General features: G+C 53.6%; 7 protein-coding genes across 7 annotated transcripts; 5 read left to right on the top strand and 2 right to left on the bottom strand.

Moving 5' to 3' along the window:
* Positions 1–489: 489 nt before the first annotated feature.
* On the top strand, positions 490–2,192 carry AB675_8701 (uncharacterized protein; the record flags this gene model as incomplete). Its single annotated transcript, XM_018149170.1, has 3 exons — positions 490–672; positions 719–976; positions 1,179–2,192. The coding sequence occupies 3 exons, from the start codon at positions 490–492 to the stop codon at positions 2,190–2,192; spliced, it is 1,455 nt and encodes a 484-aa protein (XP_018004755.1).
* A 707-nt stretch (positions 2,193–2,899) lies between these two features.
* On the top strand, positions 2,900–4,612 carry AB675_8700 (uncharacterized protein; the record flags this gene model as incomplete). Its single annotated transcript, XM_018149169.1, has 1 exon — positions 2,900–4,612. One exon carries the CDS (start codon positions 2,900–2,902, stop codon positions 4,610–4,612), a length of 1,713 nt encoding a protein of 570 aa, XP_018004388.1.
* Positions 4,613–5,584: 972 nt separating this feature from the next.
* AB675_8699 (Oxysterol-binding protein-like protein 1) lies at positions 5,585–7,259 on the bottom strand (the record flags this gene model as incomplete). Its single annotated transcript, XM_018149166.1, has 6 exons — positions 5,585–6,565; positions 6,616–6,675; positions 6,723–6,792; positions 6,846–6,885; positions 6,936–7,012; positions 7,084–7,259. The coding sequence occupies 6 exons, from the start codon at positions 7,257–7,259 to the stop codon at positions 5,585–5,587; spliced, it is 1,404 nt and encodes a 467-aa protein (XP_018004479.1).
* Positions 7,260–8,029: 770 nt separating this feature from the next.
* Positions 8,030–10,000, top strand: AB675_8698 (uncharacterized protein; the record flags this gene model as incomplete). The annotated part of the gene is made up of 3 exons (XM_018149165.1): positions 8,030–8,190; positions 8,243–8,870; positions 8,915–10,000. 3 exons carry the CDS (start codon positions 8,030–8,032, stop codon positions 9,998–10,000), a joined length of 1,875 nt encoding a protein of 624 aa, XP_018004712.1.
* A 418-nt stretch (positions 10,001–10,418) lies between these two features.
* On the top strand, positions 10,419–11,897 carry AB675_8697 (uncharacterized protein; the record flags this gene model as incomplete). Its single annotated transcript, XM_018149164.1, has 1 exon — positions 10,419–11,897. One exon carries the CDS (start codon positions 10,419–10,421, stop codon positions 11,895–11,897), a length of 1,479 nt encoding a protein of 492 aa, XP_018004702.1.
* A 2,270-nt stretch (positions 11,898–14,167) lies between these two features.
* AB675_8695 (U3 small nucleolar RNA-associated protein MPP10) lies at positions 14,168–16,321 on the bottom strand (the record flags this gene model as incomplete). The annotated part of the gene is made up of 1 exon (XM_018149163.1): positions 14,168–16,321. One exon carries the CDS (start codon positions 16,319–16,321, stop codon positions 14,168–14,170), a length of 2,154 nt encoding a protein of 717 aa, XP_018004487.1.
* A 1,872-nt stretch (positions 16,322–18,193) lies between these two features.
* On the top strand, positions 18,194–20,689 carry AB675_8694 (uncharacterized protein; the record flags this gene model as incomplete). Its single annotated transcript, XM_018149162.1, has 1 exon — positions 18,194–20,689. One exon carries the CDS (start codon positions 18,194–18,196, stop codon positions 20,687–20,689), a length of 2,496 nt encoding a protein of 831 aa, XP_018004597.1.
* Between the last annotated feature and the right edge of the window lie 1,070 nt (positions 20,690–21,759).

Below are 21,759 nucleotides of genomic sequence, written 5' to 3'. Positions count from 1 at the left end.
ATGAGATGCGCTTTTGGGTATCAGTCGTCCTTGTGTGACACGAGCAGACACATCCTCGTGCCCATACTACGTATCGAGCGTGCATTTTCTAGTCATACATTGGCATTTCTACACCCATCGTGGCCTCGTACACAATTCATCTGCCTCTGAGGGATGCATCAACAACGACTGATCTGGCAGAGAGTTGAGAATCTGCTGTCATGCTTTTACAGGTGACGTTGATTGTGAGTGCTTTGGTGAAGCCACGAATGCCTGGGAAAGCGTGTGGCTGGCTAGGCAAGCAGGTGAAGAAGTGAGTGTCCAGAACTTCACCCAGATATTCAGGTTCTTGTAGGCAGACGCGACTTCTACCTCCCTGGCGTGTCTGTTCGTCTTTATTCTCTTTGCACGACACGACCACTTCTGCCACAACTTCCATCTTTGCCACGTCTAGCGTAACATCACGAATTCTGTCAGTCACTAGTCTGGAGCAGCAATCTAGCAGTCGCCATGGGCGTACTCTTTGCCGAAGATGGGCACTGGTACGCATGCACACAGGAAGGCTGCAAAGTGTTCAAACGCGACAGATACGAGGTCGCACGTCACTACGAGAAAAAGCATCCCGACGTGTACAAGGATATCGACTCCGAAGATAAAGCCAAAGACATCACATACGAGGATGCTGAGCAGCTTGTAGACGTCGCCGCGCACGCAAGGCACTCAAACGTCGTCCTGGAAGCCCAGAAGCCGAAGCGACGAAGAAGAAGGCTCTAGCGACGAAGGCCAGAAAGAAGGCGGAAAAGTTGGCAGCTCAAGCGGCCCAACAGTCACAGTCTGCTGCTTCACCTCCTACATCGTCGACCGCGTCTCCCACATCGTCAGCTACGTCTCCTACTTCTTCGGCCACGACTCCTACATCTTCGGCTGCGTCTGCTACGTCTTCGGCTCAGTCTCATACATCTTCGGCTACGTCTCCTACATCTGCGGGCGCGTCGTCGTCTGTTCCAAGAGCTCTCGATCTAGAGTCGCTGAATCTCGAAGACGACAACGAAGAGGACAGCGAGAAGGATGACGGAGAGACCAGCGACGAGGACAGCCATGAGAACAGCGAGGATGATTACGATCACGACGGTGAGAGCGACCATCATGATGAGAGCCATCAAGAAGATGGTGACGAAGGCTAATACTACGGTGATGAGGGCCACATCTACGGTAAACAGGACTACAACGACACCGACGATGATTACAATTCGAGTGGTGAGGACCTCGACGAAGATGACGATCGAGACATCGCCAAGGCTGAGGCCGAGTCACCAACTTACACCATGTCCGAGCCCGACACGGCACCAGAGACACCTTCCGATGCGATGGAAATCGATGCGATTGGGCCAATATCACCGAAGACATTGCTCACTCTGCCCCCTGAGCTCCACGCTCTCGCTATCGAGAAATTGGTCGTTCGCGAGACGCGTCACGCCCTCGGCCGCCAAAGCCTTGGTGCCAGTGTCATTGACCAGGACCTCCTCAATGGGCACCCCGACCTAAGGGCGGCAACTCTCGACATTCTTGCGAGGAAGGTGGTGGTCGTCCAGGTCAACATCTACAGTTGGAGCATAGATGCGCTCACAGAGTTCCAAGAAAGTCTGGTTCGTCTCCCATTGCAGCGGGTGAGCCCCATGCTCGAACAGGACCCAATCTTGAACGGTCGTATCGTGTCGCTAACAGTGAGCGTTCACGTGGGTCCGAAAGCTTGGAACCCTTCAGATCCAAGGTCGAACGCTCCGCACGTGCCTCACCACATTCCACACACGTTCATCCTCGAGAGGGAGTCAGGCTTCAGACTTGTTCGAAAGCTAAAGTCTCAGAAGATCCGAAGACTCACACTCGACTTCCACAGACCTATCAAAGATGCCCAACAACGAAAAGACGCGGTCTTCCTGCTGTGGATGTTCGGCATGCTTCGAATGGTCGATCGTGTGCAATTCTGCGGCAAGAAGTTGCCCTGGCCACAGGAGATCTTACGAGACCTTAAGCAAGTCATGGAGGCCAAGCCCAGCCCGCAATCTGTTGGGAAACCCCAGCCAAGTGCTGAGAAGTGCTTGAAGTTGGTGAAGGACCATTTAGAGCCCCACTTCACAACCGGCAGTGGTTCAGAGGATGATTTCGAGATTGTTCTGTCGGTCCTGAAAGCACTGCGCACTCGGAAGGTGTAATTCCTTGGATGGGATGAGGAGCCGGCCTAGATATCCCGCGTCAACGACGTTAAGCCACCTTCAGCTCAGGCGATCATATTGGAGCGAGCAACCAGAAGCTACAAAGGATCAGCAGGGTGCCGGCATGTTCACGAGCTCTTATTCTGAACATGGTGCGAGCCACGGGTCATACTTTCCTTGGGAGTCAACGGAGGCTCGTCGTTCTTTCATATTTGCATGATACGGGCAGGCATTTTGGAGTGTCCTTGGTATGCATCGAGCAGGCATTTTCTACTCATTGATTGGCATATCCGCACTGACCTTCATAGCGAGCGATGAACAGCCATAGCCTTACACAGAATGCATCTGTCTCGCCGGAGTCATTGACAAGTTTCGACAACGAGTTGCGGAAGAGTTCAAGTGTCTACTGCCTTATTTCTTTCGCAGTTGACACTGATGAGTGAAGCCCGGAATGTCTGAAAAGTGATGTGCCGTCTTTGGCAGCATGTGATGAAGTTGCGAACGTCTGGATCTTCACCTGTTGCTGTCTTTGCAGGCAGATAGACGCGCCTCCTGCCTCTCTGGCGCGTCTGGTACTTGTCTTCATTGTCTTTGCACTGCAATCCTTCTTCGCAACCTCTGTGTACACCATATCGAGCACCTTATCCGCAATCAATCACACACCAATTGCGCACTCCAATCCTTGACAGAACACCAACCCAGCAGCCATGGGTCTCACTTGGGCAGAAGAAGGCGAGTGGTACGTATGCAGAACTGACGGATGCAAGAAATTCGCTGCAGAGAGAGGAGAAGCTTGCCGCCACTACTCAGAGGATCCATCCAAAGGAGGACATGGCATCAAAGGCAGAGCAATAAAACCAGATCAGAAAGTCAAATTGGTCAAGGACGCGTATATTAGACAGCTTGTGGGCGACGAGTACTTCCAACGCCGCCTCAAAGAACGCCCTAAAGGCGAGAGATCCGAACTCAAGAAAGCAAAGTGTGCAGCGACCAAGGCGGAAAAGAAGGCGGCACGTTTGGCGGCTCAAGTCCAAGCGAATAAGACCTCCACCAGCGAAGACGATGCAGACAACGCGCTGGAAGGGGCGGGTTCTGGTGGAAGCGCCCTTCCCACCCCTGGCTCAAATCTCAATCAACACACTCAAGGGCCTGCACAGCGAAGCCAAAACGCTCCAACGACGCGATCGAGCTCCCAAGTCTCACAAGCTGGTGCACTACCTATGTATTCGTTCGTGCCACTTCCTGTCACTGACATGCCAAACGTGCCAGGTCTGAGCATCGACGATGTAGAAGACACCGTCATGAACGATGTGGAACCTGAAGATTTTACCGGCAGTCACGATGAAGCTGGTAAGCAGGACGAGTCTGGAAACGCCGATGGTTCCGGCAATCACGATGGACCTGCCGAACTGATGGAGGTGGATGGAGACAGCGCCAAAATTGCTTACCAAACGTGCCTACGCACGCTGCTCGGTATGCCTCGAGAGATCCGCCAAATCATCATCGAGTATTCGTTCGTTCGAGGCATGCAGAGACGCGACAAATCGACCTCGCGTGTGCTGGACACCACATTACTCCGAGTCTGCAGAGACCTTCGATTCGATGGGCTAGACGTACTCAGATCGCGCATGACGATCATCCAGATCGTCGTACATAGCCAGCATATGGCCTTGATGGAGGATCTGGTCAACTGGGTTCGGGCTCTTTCCGTATTGCGGATGGATCACCAACTCAACGAGAACAGATATCTGACCGAACTGATCCCATCGGTCACCATGGACGTACATCTGAAGAAAGCCGAGCCAGAGCCAGCGCCTGCTGAAGCAAGGCTGGACACATTCGGACAACACGCCTATTTCGGTGGGCTAAGGTTGCCAGATGCTTCGTCCGATCTGGACTCGGACTCAGACTCAGAAGACGAAGCTGATCCACCAATGCCGGATATCCACATCCCACTCAACTTCAAGTTCGCCACGGAGGCCTGGCTTGACCTCATTGAGCACTTACAGCTCACCGCCGCAGACGGCGTCCTTGAGCGACTGCACGTCACATTCGGCAACCATAGCATGATCCCCTCGCAGCGCAATAACGCTCTGACTGCGCTATGGTCGCTTGGAATCCTCCGCAACGTTGGTGGCGGCGATGTTGGTAACGTGGGGATCCACAGTAAGGCGCCATGGTGCGATGAACTCCATGAACCCGCCAGACAAAACGCCATTCAACCCGCCATCCGCCGTCTTCGCCGACTGATGGTTTCTCACAAGAGAGGCACACCAGGAAAGAACCGTCCTGAGATGGAGGAGCGCATGGAAGAGGCCATAAAGAAGCTTAGGAGGCATTTCAGAGCCCCGAGCGTCAAGAAGGACCTGGAAGGCGCCTATGGCGTGTTGAACGCATTGAAGCGTTACTGGACTTACTGAAGTCAGTGGAGCGGTTAGCAGGGAAGAGAAGCACCTGCTTTGGAGAGCACTTCTCCTAAGCCGCAGGCATACGTCCTCTATACGGCATGTGACCATCAGGTCTTGATCTCTTCAGCATTGTACGAGCAGAAGTGGGCAGACACTTCGTCCTGTCCTTGATATGACACGGAAAGGCACGTTCCTGTGGCCTTTGTATGTGATGAGCAGTCACTCTTCGGTCAGCTTTGTATGACATGGGCAGACACCCGAGTTTGCTTCTGCTCTCATACGTAGCTCTCGACGCAATGACAATGATTCTTACACCAAGCCCGGTTCCTTCTTCCTGTAGTTCGAGAACAGGCATCAAGCACAATGGGCGTCACCTTGCTGGATGTACAAGAAGTGTCCGATACACAGGCGCGAAAGTTCTCCATTTGCTTTGATGAGACGGCACGTTCTGCATGTGTCGCCCTTTGCTGGCACCGTAGTCCAGAGGCAATCGGTGTAGCAGTCCATAGGACGGAGTACGGAATCACACTAGCTTCTGCACATTCGTTTTGGGCTAAAAGACAGCTCGGTGGAAACCAACTTCATCCAAGGCTGGTCGCATTGGGCAAGTCCGATCAATTGGATGATGGTGCTGAAGTACTGTGCGCGCGTCGGTCCTCCTGACTGCTCAAATTTGCGGGCCGACGCCCATGCCATGAACCACATATACGCCTCGCTGGGCACAGAACGCCACAATGCCTTCCAGTACTCGCCTAGGTAATCATGTGAGAAGTCTATGCACAATCTAATCAGTCTTCTGTGCAGCAAGTTCCGTTCCAATAGGCTGGATTCAAAAGCAGTGCGAGTCTTCGCGCTGCCATATCATCGGAGACTCGATTTCGTGTCCTTTCGTCGAAATGATCGTAAACTCGACTGCGTGTTCTTCCGTCGCACCGATCGCAATGTCGATCTCGTGTCCTCTCGTCGTATTGAGACTGGTGCCTTCTACGCTCCCGTCGTCTCGGGCTCCTTGAGAACGAAATTCTTGGACTGTAATCCCTCCATAGCCAATTTCCCTTCGTCGCTGAGATGGGGTTTACCATCTGGATCGGTGACTTCCTGGAAGAATCGAGGCTTCCATTCGGCCCCCTGTGTCTTTCTTTCGGCGGCTTTATCTCTTTGTGCTTGCTCTATGTTCTGTTTTATCTTGTTCGCGTCGTTAAAGCGCTTCTCCTGAATGGCGATGGTTAGATCCTTCCAGAACTTCCGTGACTCATTCACAAGCTGCTCCTCGGGTGGAGGGCAGATCTTCGGCACCGGCATGAGCGGTGAGACGTCCATGAGAAGTTGGCGCGCGCTGGTGTCCTTCTCGGCCTTCTTGTCGCCGGCTAGCCAGTAAAAGATCTGTTCTTGCCAGCATCCTTCGATCTTGGCTAGCACGTCTTTCTCCGGAACGTCCTTAATGCGTGTGTATTTGTCGTTGTTCGGATCGTACCTGTATACCACACCAAACACTTTGTTCTGCGCTCTTCCTAGCCAACCCTCTTCGGCGTAGGTGAGAATAGTTTTGAGCTTGGATTTCGGACAGGTGATGAAGCATGTATCGGACACGGAAATGTACAGTGAGCCTTTGAGGAGGCCGCTCAGATTCGCTGCCGGGTGGCTGAGCTGGTATTCCTCGTTGTCCCGCTTCGGCAGCTTGATGAAGATTCCTTGATTGTAATTGCCGGCAACTACTCGAACGGCGGTTCCGGTGAACTTTGCAGACAGCTGATCGTAGCCATATCCGATGATGCCTCTTTCTGGGCATTCCATGTAGTACGCTGATACTGGAGGATGATGTGAGGTTTGCTCGGTCATGTATGATAGGGTGACCGGCTTCTCCAGATTCTGCTTGGACTTGTCCATTGGATCGGCAGGAGCTTGTGGAGGAGCGTGTGCGGGATCTGATATTGCTCCAGCATCTGCATTGAGCTCCCAATTACACTGTCAATGCGTCAGCCAACGATGCCAGGTGGCTCATGATCGTCACCAACCCTGAAGAACTCGCCCAGCACTGAGTTGTAGGGTTTGCAAGGCTTTCCCTTGACATATTTCTGGTCATGTCAGTCTCGTCCAGAGTATCGACAGAGGAGTGCCGTACCAAGTCCTTGGTAAACCAGAAGCGCAACACTTCAAGCATGCGCCCCAAGTCTTGCTCCGACTGCCCAATGCTGTAACACCAGACGTCAATGAATAGTCAGATTTCATGGGCTGTGTGCCTTACCTTATGAATGTTTCTGGTCGGTCTAGATAGTGCCAGTACTCTGCATCGCCTATCAGTTGTGCTCTTGCGGACAGAACCAGACTGCCCCACCTAAATTTGGGATCGGCTCTATCAACTGCGCTGGCAGACTAAACCGTACTGCAGCCATATCTGGGACGCCGATAAATCTGTAGTACTCTGATCAGCCATGCCATGTTCCAGATCGGTCAAGTCTGGTATGTCTTGGACTGGGACCTACTTTCGGAGCAAGCCCAGAAAGAGCTTGAGGCGGGAAGAATCATCTTGCGGCTTGTCACTGACAGTGACCGTGCTCGGAGGGGTAGTGAGCGAGGGCGTTGAGGGTCTCGAGTTGGGAGTGCTGTTGGAGGGCGTCGGCACCACTGTAGATGTTGGTGTGTCTCGTGTGTCTGCCATACTGCTTCAGGAATTGCTGGTGAAGATGGCCGGGCTTGCGCCGCAGCAAGCGGATAGGTATGTGGAGGGCTCGATCGATCCTCAACGCCGCTCACAGCGCTGTTGAGGAAGGCTGAAACTGCGGCAGTGAGATAATGATATCCTGAAACTAAGACGGCCTAAATATGAAGGTGTTTGCTGTCATTGCTGCATGGTTGTTAGGTCTTGCAGGTCGCGAATCATGATAACGGCTGCGACCACGCCTACTGAGCCTTGAATGCAACTGCATCTGATCTGATGACGTACCTGCCGCCAGAGCCACTGGCCTCCGGCGCGGTCTCGTGGCGGCTCGGCGCCTAATCAGGCTGTGGCGGTGCTCGTGCCAACGCTGCACTATAGGCGGGCACCCGCTAAATATCTTGGGACCCAAGCGTCGTGTTCTGCCCACTGGCATGATACAGCGGCATCCACGGAGTCCTCTGCATACATTGTGACCACAAGAATATGTGGAGCACTACACGATGATTGTATACTTGCCGAGACGTCAGATGTGGCCTTCATTGCTTCTGGAACGTCGACGCAAGTAAAGAGGCTCGAAAAGTCCCACGCTCGTATTCTAACCTCCCCCACCACCCTGTCAGCCGCTGCAATGTTGATACCCAGATCAAGATCTTACACAGATCTCGTGCACTCCGGCTCTCCGCAGAATACCTTCTGTCACCAGTTCTCCCGCTTCGCTTGATCATCCAATCTAATGCAGAAAGCAGTAAACCTATAGTCATGTCTGCGAAATGGATACAAATACCTTCGGCAAGATCCTGAACCCCTCTTATCCACTTGTACCTGATCCGCAAGCTTCCTTTGAAGCTTCTAGCAAGCCTATAGACCTCAGTCTTGCTGGATCCGAGACCAACTCCCCCACAGACAACCTGAACTCCCGGAAACGGCCAGCGTCTCGCATAAAGTCGTCTTATCCCAGGAAGAGGGCTATCCAGGCGTGTCAGAAATGTCGCGTTCGAAGAACAAAATGCGACAATCAGCGGCCTACCTGCTCGTCGTGTGCTGACCTGGGCGTTGAGTGTTCCTACTCAGACGCCGATCCTTCTAGGTAAGAGAGCTATCAATCGCATCATCTGGTCTGACCCGGATAGCTTCGATGCTGCCAGTCTTGCCATTCTCGAGAAGCTCGGCACAATCGAGCAGCTCCTTAAGCCAGATGTATCTACCAATAATGTCAGGCGGCAGACCTTGTCCAGTCAACCCAGCGAAGGGCCTGATAGCACGTCTCCGTTACCGCAAATCAAGTCTCTGAACTCGCCTACTTTAGAAAGGACCAAGGAGGTTGGCCCGTATCACATGAGTATTGAGCGACTACTTGCATGGGATACGTTTCGTGGCTTTCGACCATGTCTGGATCTTCGCCAGCTTCTCAATGCCAGCAACGACAGCCAAGCACAAGCGACACTTCTTGCGGGTGAGAATGAGCTTCCCGCGTGGGACGATCGCTTGATCAAGACGTTCATGGACGACGTGCTCATCTTCAACCCAGTCATCGAAGAGGCCAAAATCCAGAAGTACACGAGAGATGCCCGCTTTGCTGGTATAGGATACGATGGCGCCTCCTGTCTCTTGGTAAGCTTTTGGACCCGTGCGTGAGCGAAGACTGACAAGCCCAGCTCCTTATCTTCGCCCTTGGATCGCTTTCGCGCTCATCAGATCCGCAGGCACCGACGAGCGCCTCAGAGGAACGTCAACTACCGCGCTTCATGCAGGCCGAGGCATTCTTTGCTGCTGCCCAAAAAAGGATGGGAATGCTGCTGTCTCGGAGCGGTGTGTTGGAAGCACAATGCTTCTTCCTCGCAGGAGTCTATCTCTTCTCGACGATCCGGCCGTTGGAAGGCTGGAAGTGCTTCGTCCAGGCTCTAGCATCCTGTCAAGCATTCTATGGGGCAGCCTCTACGGACAATGCGCGTGACCGACGTCTGCACGAAACTATTTACTGGACCTGCTTCAAGTCAGAGCTCGAGGCACGTCTCGAGCTAGGGGTCACTGACGCGTCTGTCTGGGATCTTCGCTACCCATCATTCTTTCCATCTCCACCAGATGAGCTACGCTCTAATACGCAGACAGAGGTCGTATGGTACTACTTCCTCGCAGAAATCGCATTGCGACGCCTAGCAAATCGAATATTGAACTACATATACGGCAGCAACCCATCTGAGACGACCGCAGCTTCAAAAGAAATGGCGGACCACATTATCTCGTTTGAGGCACAGGCATCTGACTGGCGTCGCTCATTGCCTTCACCGTTATCATTGGACAAGATCACCCAGCCATCTCCTGGAGACTCGGATCTTAATCAGACATTGAGGTTCATCCTCGAGGGCGAGCTCATCGACTGCTATGAAATTATGTATTGGCCGTTTGTTGCAGACGCAATAAATCGAAACACCGAGCTCCAGCAGACCGTCGACAGGGACTTCACGCGTAAAGCGTTGGCTCTCGCAGTGGAAAGGATCGACAAGAACGAGCCTGGCTTCCACTACCGTCATCACGGAACTTGGATGATGCTACGCTCATGCAGCCGATCTGCTCTCCTACTAATCGCAGCAGGCAGGTCTCCGTATGTGCGATATCTGCTGCCGGGAACCTGGCAGACGGCTGTAGGCAGAGTCATCAATATGCTTCGGTTCTGGCGGCACGAATCAGAGGACGTCGCCGATCGTCTGAATCTCATCGAAGCCATGGCAAATGCAACTTGAAATGTTAGCAGCTCGTCAGTATGCTGCTACTACTTTTGACCGCATGGTCATCAAAGTCTCGACGGCAAGCACACCCTCGGGCTACTGGGTCGCTCTTCCCCGCACTCGACCCCCCTCCCCCAATATTGGGGAAAGTACAATGGCTATTTGGTAGACCACTACCACAGTCTTTACTCCAAGCACACTCAACACTGCACCACCTGCCAGCCTCGTTGAAGTCGTTCAGGCAACAGAGAGCGGTCCACGGTCCTATCTCTAATTGCTCAAGCACTTCGTGCAGTGCTGACGCTGGTACAACTCGCAGATCCCCTGCGTCAATGACCGATCAACCTGTGTAGTAGGAACACACTCTGAATCACAATTTATCAGTGATCGATCGAGCTTGAGGACTCTGGAAATACAGGACTGGCAACGCAACATGACGGCGAACGGTACCACTAATGGTCACGCCACCAACGGCAACCATGCCACAAAGCCTGGTCTCGTTGACTCTCTACCAGTCACAACTCTCATCTCAGCATTTGTATCGACGGTGAAACCCTCATCACTTACCGAGGCAATGCGATCCAAACTATCCGATCTCATCCTCGACATGGTCGGCATCACAGCCACAGCAGCGCACTCTTCCGCATCAACCCCAGCAATCGTTGCCGGATTCGCGTCATTGACGCCACCAAACAGTGGCCACAACACTGTACTCACCAAGGGCAGCACTTACCCCGCGCACATAGCAGCCTTACTTAACGCTACATTCGGCCATTCCCTTGACTTCGACGATACCCACGCTTCATCGACGCTGCATCCAGGCGTAACAGCTATTTGGGCGGCCTTTGCCCAAGCCGAAGCAGCCGACATCAAAGACATCGACCTGATCCTCCTCGCCATCAGCGTCGGCTACGAGCTCACCTGTCGACTTGGCACAGAGCTCGGCTACTCAGCCTACGCACGTGGATTCCACAATACGTCTACAGCAGGTGTTTTCGGAGCCGTTGCGGCAATCGCAGTCCTTAAGAAGCTTGACGCCAACATCATCGAAATGGCTTTCGGCCTGGCTGGGTCGCGAGCAGCGGGTAGCATGCAGTATCTCGACAATGGTAGCCACAACAAGAGGTTGCATCCTGGCTTCGCGTGCCATGATGCATTTGTATGTGTTGCGCTGGCTGAGCAAGGCGTTATTGGAGCGACCAAGATCTTCGAGGGCAAAATGGGGTTCTTGAATGCTTACTCGCCGAACGAAGAGAAGGATCTGAATCGCCTTGTCGATGGCCTGGGAGAGAAGTGGGTATTCGTTGACACATCGCTGAAACCATTTCCTGCCTGCCGTATGACTCATGGCAGCATCGAGATGGCCGAAGCTGCTGCTGAGAAGCGACGAGCGAAGGGCGTAAGCAGCGCGTCGGACCTGGTAAAGGAAGTGAAGAGCATTGAAGTCCGACTACGTGGTCCCAACATGAGCCTGGTCGGTGACCGCACGCCAAACAAAGTCCACCCAGAAGCCGAAGTCGACGGACAGTTCTCTGCGTACTTCCAGGTCGCGCACAGCTATCTCTACGGCAGCCAGCAAGGCGTGAAAGCCTACGAGAGACTCGACGACAAGGATATCTATGCACTCTCTGATAAGATTTCCTGCGTCGTGGACGACAACGATCCAGCGCTGAATGGCATGGGTAGTCGGGTGATCATTGAGTATAGCGATGGTGGTAGGGAAGAGATGGTAAACAGTTATCCTCTGGGCGAGCCCGAGCACCCTTTCAAGCGGGAGGATGTGGAGAAGAAGTTCCGTGGGTGTATGGAGCCTGTGTATGGCGCGAAGAGAAGCGAGGAGGTGTTGAAGGCGGTCAACGAGATGAGTCTGAGTCGAGGAGATATCAACAAGTTCATGGCACTACTTGCGTGATCGTAGCAACGTAAGGCCGCTGAAGAAGAAGAATATGTAAATGTATATAGTGTTGAACAGCCGATGTCCATGAACATGAGGCGAGAGCACGATTGCGCGGATCTCTACTGCTGCTGATGGCGACAAGCAGGTAGCCTGTACTAATGAAACGTATTGTGTTCAAAAAAAGGGCAGCCCTTCTACCAGGGAAATATACATGCTGAGGCCCGAACCACGCTGCACACAGCGATAAATTGCAGCAAGTCCGTAGATGCCAATTGGACGACATCCCCAGATATTCGGAGTTACTCTACAAGTATGTGTTGCTCTTGTGTTGGTCAAGTCAGTCGAGATTAGGGAGGAAAAGCACTGTTTAGGTGCAGTACATGGTCGTCCGGTTCCAACTAGAGCCTGTGGTCATCCGGTCTAGGACATAGCGGTTGGTCATCCGGTCTCGATCGAAAGTCTTGTCATCCGGCTCGAGCTGATGCCAAAGGCAACGTCCTGCGTCTGATTGGCCAACAAGGTTTACAAAAGAGGCAACCACGTCGACAGCGACTCCTACAGTGCAAACTTTTCGCTATATCTGAAGTGCATCAGAGCATGCTACATAGATCGGCGCCAGACTTTGCGGCTGGCGATCTTGACGCATAACTTGAGATAATACAAGCGATTCGATTGGTATTGTCAAAAGATATGCAGCCACAAGCATATCATTCTACATCACCAGAGGCTAGATTTCCCATGCCAAGTCAATGACGACCAAGACCAGCGTCGCAATAGTACTGATCGCAGTTGCCCTTTGAACCCACCTCATGATCTGACGAAAACCGACATGGCGCCATCAAATTTCTTTTCGAACCTTTCATCCTCATCAGCAACTTCACCCTCACCAAAACTGTATTTCACGATCGGAGACCTACCAGATCACGTCTCGCCCGACAACCCGCCATCCGCTTCACGACCGCCATTCCGGCAAATCCACGCAAATCAATACATAGCCAGCGCCACGCTCCTCCTACCACCTTCGCTAGCTGCCACATTTCCTCTATCTCGCACCACAGCCACCACAAGCGCCACCACAAGCCTACCATCTTCAGCTTCCTCCCAGCACTCACTACCCACACCTCTCCTGACCGGAAAATGCTACCTGACCCTCAACGACCTCGTCGGGTCCTCCTCCACGCACCCAACCACGCTGCTCCCTCTAGTCCAGACGCCCGGTCTGAACATAAACCTGCTGACCACAAACCCGCCTGGGACTGCCACAAGCCTTTCGCTCCACAACGGCATTCTCAGCCTCACACTCCCTCTCGATCTCTATGCCCGCGCAGGCATCCCGAATGGCACAATTGTTAAGTCTGGCGCGCGGAAACACGGGAAGGGGGGGGAGATGCGGCGGGTTGAGATCGACTTGAGGGGACTGACTGGGAAGAGTGGTAGCAGTAAATTACTGGGCAGGTGGAGAAAGGCGGCGGCGGAAGTGTGGACTGAGCGGGTAGAGTGTTGGGTCTGTGTGGAGGGGGGAGATGAGAGGCAAGAGCAGCAAGCAAGGGAAGCGTTGGGAAGGATAGGAGCTGTTTGGGCTGAGGGTGATGTGCGGAGGAGGGTCATGGATGGGGTGAAGGTGCCGAGGGGGCTGTTGGCTGGAAGTCGTCAGCCGTGGAAGGACGAGGATACGCTGTGGTCGCTGGTGGAGTGGTCTGACCTGGTCGCCCTCGGCAGTGGACGAGTGAGAGGGGGCGACAGGGTTGACGATTTTGTGGCGCACTACGAAGTCCCTGACAAGGACAGCGCAGATACTGTGACACAAGCCGTCGTGATATTGCAATGGGAGGGACTGTTCTCCAGTAGCTGGGTCACTAGTTTGTTACTTGGCCTGGTTAGGGCATCCAGGGCACGAAAAGGTGCTGAGGTTGAGAAAAGGGAGCCGCCTTGGGCAGTCTTGAGTATCTCTGCACACCATACGCAGGCAGTGGCAAACATCGACGGGAGCGTTATCTTGCTGCAGCCAGACTCTGCGACCGGGGATGCTACAGGCAACGGGCATCAATCAGATGAGGAAGACCAGGAGATGACTGACGCGGAGGAGGACACAGCTGACGTTGACAAGGCTGCAAACGAGGGCAGACACGGGCGCGACGCCTCGACAGATCAGGATACCAGCCCAATGGACCTCGACACAGAAACACAGACACAAATGAGCAGCAGCAGCAGCCCCAAAATCGGTCTCAGACGATTCATATGCTGCCAATTCGTCGACAGCAGAATCAGTACATAGCTCTCAACCCTCACAGCTTCAGAGCGGAAGACGTGACCTCGCTTCGGCCTTTCTTCCCACTCAAATCCTGCAACTCCCCTTTCTTACCAACCACCTGCACGTTGCCCCTCTTCAAGTCTTCTAGAATCCCCTGCTTCTCCTCTTTCTTCTTCTTGCCCAGCTTCTTCGCTTTCCCGCCCCTTGCCTCCTCGTCCACCACCTTCTTGACAGGCTCGACCCCCTGCCCAATCCTCCCTTTCCTTCCCCTCTCCTTCTCCCTTCTCCTCTTCCGCCGCCTCTCCTCCCTACTCATCTCCTCTTTACTCACTGCCGCACCACCCGCTCGCATGACTTCTCCCTTGACCTTTCTGTCGCCGGCCTTGTACACCTCCTGCGGCGCCAACGTCGTCTCCTCGCCCAACGTTCCCTCACCGCCATCCGGTCGGGCGTCCTCCATTGCTATTCGTGGCTTGTCTTCGATCACTGTGACCTCCGCTTCTGCCCGCTTGGGCTTGAAGTGCAGGTTACTCAGCAGGTCGAGCTGGTTGGAGACTTCCCTCCACAGCTTCTCGATCTCCGCGTGTGCTTTCTTAGTCTGCTTGCTGCGCGTGTCGACGTAGTTGGGATCCGTCGCCTTCAAGTGCTCTTGCGCGTAGACGTCCGCGAGACCGGTCTGGGCTTTACTATCGTCCAACTCGATCCTTCCTCGCCTGGTCTCGGAGGCACCGCCAATGGAGTCAGGGTGTCGACGGACGACTTCGTCGAATTCGCGGGCTAGGATGCGGCGCTTGATGAGGGTCTCAATCTCTTCGGAGGTTTCGGCAGTGACGACGGGGACGGGTTTGCCAACGCGCTCGAAGACGAGGTCTTCCTCGATCAGGGAGTTGAGGGGCCGGGAGGCGGAGCTGGCTTCGCCGGATAGGGCCCAGTCGCGTTTTGCGACGGAGGCAGCTTCCAGGTGGCGGATCTCGGAAGCGATTTTGGCGCGTTGCTTTTCGTGGGTGGACATGTTGCGGGTGTTGGTGTCTGATGCGGCGTCCGAGTCGTTGGCGGACTCGTTTTCGGACTCGCTGGCGAAGATATCGCGGTTCACGTCTGCCATGGCGCGCTGCATTTCTGCTTCGATGTCGTCGTCGCCGGCTTGTGGTCTGGATGGATTGTCTTGGGGCTGGGTCTTTGGCAAGGCTCGCATTCTCTTTGTTTTGGACAGCTTTTTGGGTGGTGGCTCGAAGAAATCGGCGTAGTTGATTTCGTTGGTGTTTGTTAGTCCCGGCATGGCGTTGTCGAGGTCTGCTTCGTCGATGTCTTCGTCCTCCTCTTCGTCTGTGTCGGGAGCATTAAGATCGGCGTTACCAAAGGTAGGGCCGTCTTCTTCGTCGCCATCATCACTTTCTGGATCTGACTCGTCGTCGTCCTTTCTTTTATGCGGCCCCATAGCTGTAGGCTGCTGAAGCAGTGGGTCGGCATCCCAATCAACATCGTCCTCGTCACTGGGGTTGTCGTCTTCGCCTCGTGCGTCCATCTGCTCCAGAAATTGAGACTGCCGATTAAAGTCATCTATCGAGAAGAAGCCGTCGTTCAGACCGTGCTTGTCTGGGGCGTAGACTTCTGATTGCTCATTCACGTCATCGGAGAGGTCTCCGTTGAGCGCATCTTCTTCGGCATCTGACATCTCGATGTCCTCTTCTTCTTCGATGCCATTCTCAAGGCCAATCTCCTCGTCATCGATGTCTGAGCCCATCTCTTCGTCATCTGTTATGTCGGCGCCACTCTCGATGGCGTCCTCCTCGCCCAGCACCTCAGCATTTTCGTAGATATCAGAGGCGTCTTCATCGGCGCTGTCAGGACCTGCATGCTCTTGCGGCTGCTCCGGGAGATACGCCTCGACTTCTGAGCATGCAGCATCCAAGATGCGGCGTGCCTGCTCCCATACCTGCTTTACGGCCAAGTTATTGGTGTATAGTGATCGCAGCTGCAGGACTTCGCCCACGGGCTCATCGGCGCCACGCTTTCGTTTCCGCCTGTTCTCATCTCTCCGCTGTGCCTGGGTCCGCACTACGTCTTCGGCCAAGGTATCGAGAATGGATTTTGTGAATGATATCGCATTCGCTGGCGTGTCTGGTGAGGGTTGCAGGAAGGTATGTGGTGCCCGTTGAATGGTGTCGATCAATGCAGCACTCGCCATCTTTGCTCCCAATGTCAAACGATCGTGTGTCAGCGAACGTGCATAGCGTCGGGCTCGAATCGCGCTTCGTCTGCAACGTGTCGGTCCAGCAGCGTGGTGACATGAGGCTCAACCTTTGAGAAATTTTTTGGAGACCGAACCCACACGCAATCGGAGAACTTCCCAAGTCGCACGGACTCGCACCTAAAGGACCGCTAAAAACTGCTACCCATGCTCGTAATTGCAGCTAAGACTGCTCCTCGGAGCTTTTGAGCGGTGCTTCTTATTCAATTTGATGTCTTGCAGTTTTCCATGGAGCACAAGGACACACGACGCAATCATGATCCTTAAAAACGCCCGTGCTCGCCGCAGTGATTGCAGATTGGTGGGTCAAGCGTCTGGCATACCTCGCTAAGTACGCATGGTTCATGACTCGCCATGACTGATAGACCTCCTCGGAGTCTTTGTATAAGATTGGAGCACGCGACACAGGCGTTCTTTCGAGCTGCGGTCGAAGTGATCGGCCTTGCGCGACATGTGGATGTGAACGCTTCAAGAGCACTGGCATAACAGAATCTTCACGTCTCCACTGATATCGCTACTACTGCAGACGATGGATAAGCAGAATGTGACTTGATTATTCTGCGTAAACGTATCAGCCGCCATCATCCTCGGAATCTGACCCGACGACGCAACTTCTGGCAGCGTCGGTCTGGTCATTGACCAGATGATCTACTCGAGTTTTCTCGAGCCAGCAGCAAGGCCTCGGAGCTTACCTTATAGGGCTACCCATTCAGCTGCATATACTGTATGAATCTCTGGGGAGCGCCTCGTATTTGCGGGCAGCAATCGGAAAGGATATGCTCGCACCGGAGCACTTTGCCGTGGGATTACCTGTTCAAAGCACTGGCAAATTTTTTAGAAGGAACAGATGAGTGGTTGCAGTGAAGCGAGCCATGACATTCACCAGACTGGTGTCAAGCCTGAGCCGTCAACAGACGCTGTACGAAGGTCCTAGACCCGCACCTGTCCACAGAACATGAGCAAGGCAAGATGCCTCCCCGTGCCACGCGACATCCTGTCGCTGGTGGTTCCTGAGCTGGGAAGCCAAGCACTCCTCGCTTAACCAAGTGCCGAATTGGCTTCGGACAGGGTGGTTGGACCGGGCTGTTCAAACGGGTTTCACAAGATCGATTCTTCAAAGCTGAATGTCCATGTTCTTGCGTCCCTTGAGACTGCAAATCTCTGGCCGCGGACAATTGACTGCATATATAGCGTCGCAGATTGTCTAGCCAGCACATGGAGTCTGCTAGCGCAGTATTGACCGAGCTTTGAATGGTTGAATACTGTAGTGGGATCGATGCTTGAAGGTTTTGAAGCAGGAAAGATCCCAGTAGGCGCGTCATTCAGGGTGGAGTGTCGTTGAGGGAGGCGCCATCATGCTGGACATGCATGGCTGTCGCCCCTCATGAATCAAGCGAACGGCTGATAATGCAGTCTCACTTTGATCAAAAGCCAGAAATTTTCGTAACGCTGTACCTGTGTAATCCTTCGTGCACATGTGTCAGGCACATCGACAACTTGTCCGACCGTTAAACTGTTCGAGTCGGTCATCGCTCCTGCAGCTTGTTTTAACTAGGAAGTTTAAACATTCCATTCCCTAAGCCACGGGCAGTTAACGTTGAACTCTCAACTCTCAACATCGAACTCGATCAGCTGCGACGCCCTATCACTTATCGAAGTCGCTGAACGTCCCAAGGCACAGGCCTACAGTCTGCTGAACGGGACAGCCTGTATGCTATTTGACTCTTTGTTCCGCGAATTCCGAGCCCGTCGTCTATGCATACGCTCGAGCGCCGAATCCGTCAGTCCTCGACCGCTCAATAGACCTCGATGAAGTTTGGCGACACCCTCTTCGAGAGGTCCGTGCCCAAATACGCACCATACAATGTAAAATACAACGAATTAAAGCACTTGATAAAGCAGCGCACGTCTGTCGGAGCCGCACTACCTGTATCTATCCCTTCAGCTTCCACCAGCAGATGGCACGATCTCGAGACCGAGCTACTCTCCGTCATCAAGCGCGAGTACGAAGATGTTTCGTTGTTCCTCAGAAGCAAACAGGGAGAGATCGACCGACGCCTCGCATACCTAGAGAAGCAGGTCAACGCCGCAAGTCGAGCTATCAGTGCTGATATCGATCGACCTGTGACACAAGCCAGGAAATATCAGAGGCTAGTCAAGGATGCGGACGGGATCGGCGATGAGATCGAACTACTCTCCCGCTTCACTGCGGTGCAGAAGACAGCCTTTCGGAAGATCCTCAAGAAATATCGCAAATGGACAGGTTCAACAGAATTACAGACCCGGCTGGATATCGAAGTCTTCTCGTCCGGGGCGCTTCAGGTGGACTATGCCGAGTACCTGAACAGGCTGGCTAGCTTGACCGCTACCATATCGACCAAGCTACAGGCGCCCATGCTGACGGGTAACGAAGTGCAGCGCACGAAGCGAAGGACTGGGAGGACTCTGAGCCAGTCCAATGCGAAAACTATCAATGATATGTGCTTGAAGGGATCATTGCAGTTCGACACAGCCCTCGATCAAGTGCCATATGGCGAAAGTGGTGGCAGCGCCTATTTCTGGATTCATCCCGAAAATTTGGAGCAGGCCGAGACTCTTCTACTGAGGCATATGCGTTTGCAGCCCCGATCTTCAACATCACGCCAGTCACCAGCGCAATCAAGTACTGATCTAAGCAAAGTCAGCTGCTCAACGACAGCTGCGGCCTATCAGGCCATCTTTGACAATGCGCAGAGGTTCGTTCGTGATAGCTCCTCAGTCAAGCCATCACGAGCTGCACTGGTCAGTCGTTGGGATGAAAATACAGAGGCTGTTGTGACATTGAACAACTTGACCCACAACTCGGAGCAGACGTCGACATTGTCTGTGAAGCGGAAGCGTCTCGATGGCTTGATGCACTCATCAAAAGCCAACGGTCATGCATCACCGGTTCCGAAGAGCGAGGCTGACAAGATACGAGACTATCTTTCCGAAAACCGAGACGTAAAGCCACTTGCAGTCGCCGTTTCGGATCGTGCACGTTTCTCGGGTCCCAACAACACCAAGGATGTCGGCACCTGGGCTGCGTTAGACACTAGTATAACATTTGCAGATCCCGCAACGATATCTTACGGCCAGATCGGTGCTATCAGTAGCATGGAAACGTTTCCACATGCAGTACTGCATTTGAGATGGGAGTTCACTCGCCTGCCTGAGATCGTGCGTGTGCTCGAGGCTTCTCATCTGGCGGAAAGGGTGCACTCATTCTCGCTGGAGCAAGCTGCAGTCGTCAGCATCAACAAGGATTTGCCTCAGCCTCAGTGGCGTGAACTCCTGGTCAACGACATCCGTCGTGTTCCTGCTCTTGTGCAAAGGAAGTCTGCTACTTCCACACGTCGCAAAGACTCACAACTTCAGGTGCCATCATCGTCAGGACCCTCCTCAACCGGCGATAGTATCTTCTCTGCCGGACAAGGTGGCCAATCTTCGGCAACTGAAGTCGAGAGTAACCGAAGCCCGACAAGAACTGGTGCAAACGATGACGCGACCTCTCCCTCAGCTAAGGACTCCCGAAAGTCAAAAAGAAAAACTACCAGATTCTCAACACCACCGCAGCAGCCAGCGCCCACAAGGTATTGGAATGAATTTGACGATGGCGACTCAGATACGCATCCGGAGGAGCGGTATGCTATCTACATTGATCCCAACGAACCTGTCTTTCCGGGCGCAGAAACTGTTCAGAAAGTCTTCAGCGGCATGTATGACTCCATTAGTAAGGGAGGCAAACGGCTCACATCGTGGATGCCGGTGCGCATGCACGAAGCGAAGACCACATCAGACGGCGAACGCCGTCCCCTTTTGTTCAGCAAAGCCAGTAGAAAAGGAAGCAGCGATGCAAATCTCGAGTCTTCGGGCTCCGACACGGATGACTTCACACCAACGCCATCCAAGCGCAACAGGAGAAGTACCATCTCAAGGCCGCCGTACGCTCCGGGTCGGCGCCTGAGTAAGCGACAGAAGGCGCGCGAAGCGACACTGCAGCAGTCTTATATCGCGTTGCTCGTCCTGGCATATATCTTCCTACTCGTGGCAGGTATCCTGCTCGGGACAGGCAGGAAGAAGAAGCGTCTCGAAGTCGATGCCGGTGTGGTGACAGGTATTGTGGCGGCGTGGGCTTGTGTGGGAATTAGTGTGGTATTGATATGCATGCGACGACAGAAGATTGGCCCCATTCATTGGGGTATCTTTGCGATACAAGTCGCAGTGGTCATCGTTGTTGGTGTAGGCCAACTTGTTCTTATGCTGGGAAACGCGACCGCGGTATGACGAAATAAAGCGCTCCTGAGACACGATTAGGCCGGAGCAGGTGCGTTGTTAGCATTTGTATGATGGTATACGATTTGTGGATACAAGAATGAGGATGAGGTTGAGCGTTATCCATGGGTGGTCAGCGTTCGATCAGGAGTATATCGTAAAGTGCGCTTCAGACAGCCATTTGTTGGCCTAGCAGGGAGTGTCGCAGCACAGTACGTAAGCGGTCACGACGTGCCTTCTTGTACGAAGATTACTCTTAAATCACGACGCTTGCCTGGTAGTACAGCAATGCTTGGAGCCACCGCGACCGGATACTTTTCACCTCGATGATGACCTAAGATGCAACTTCCTCTCAGCAAGGCTCGTTCAGCACCGTACGCAGGCCGCCTCGAACACTATTGCTCCTTCCAAGGTTCCCTTGCGAGCCTCGTACCTTCCTCCGCATCGTCTCACAGTGTCACCCTCCGCGAGCGGTGCACATTCCGCGCATAGATAACACGAACTCAGTAGACTAATCTGCGAGTCAGCATTGCATGGTATCTTCCGTATACCTCGGCCCAAAAACTTTCTGCCGGCATTGGGGTATCCCCAGACCATTGCTCGCAACCCCATACCAAGGTATCTGGACCACCACATCAGGCACCTGGACCTTGCTGGTACAGTAGCCCATGCACGGCGGCTCCAACAGACACCAGTCATGTCAAAAACCACCTCTTCCGAACAGGCTACTGCTTGAGATAGCGTTTCACGAAGCCTTTCGGAACTGATAGTGATCAGAGTGCCTAACTTCGCAGTCTCTCGCAAAGCTACGACGGATCCCTGTTCAGTCAGCCTTGGAAACGAGGGCAATATCGCCAGCAGCTCGTGTCGTCTGGAGCCCGTAGCGGCGTTACAGTGTCCGCTACGGGCTCTTCTGGCCGCACTGGCCTCGATTCCGCCATACTCAAGCTTCGGGGCCTCCCCTCGCACTTGAACGCGGTGGGACCTAAACTTCCGACCCCCGCAACTACCTTCCCTGCCATGTGAAAGCCGGGATGCTGAGAAATGTTCCCCTTTGCTGAAGCTCATGATTATCGCATATA

The sequence above is a fragment of the Cyphellophora attinorum genome, assembly GCF_001299255.1.
Source record: "Cyphellophora attinorum strain CBS 131958 chromosome Unknown Contig3, whole genome shotgun sequence".
NCBI lineage: Eukaryota > Fungi > Ascomycota > Eurotiomycetes > Chaetothyriales > Cyphellophoraceae > Cyphellophora > Cyphellophora attinorum.
This window is presented reverse-complemented; position numbering and strand designations above follow the sequence as displayed.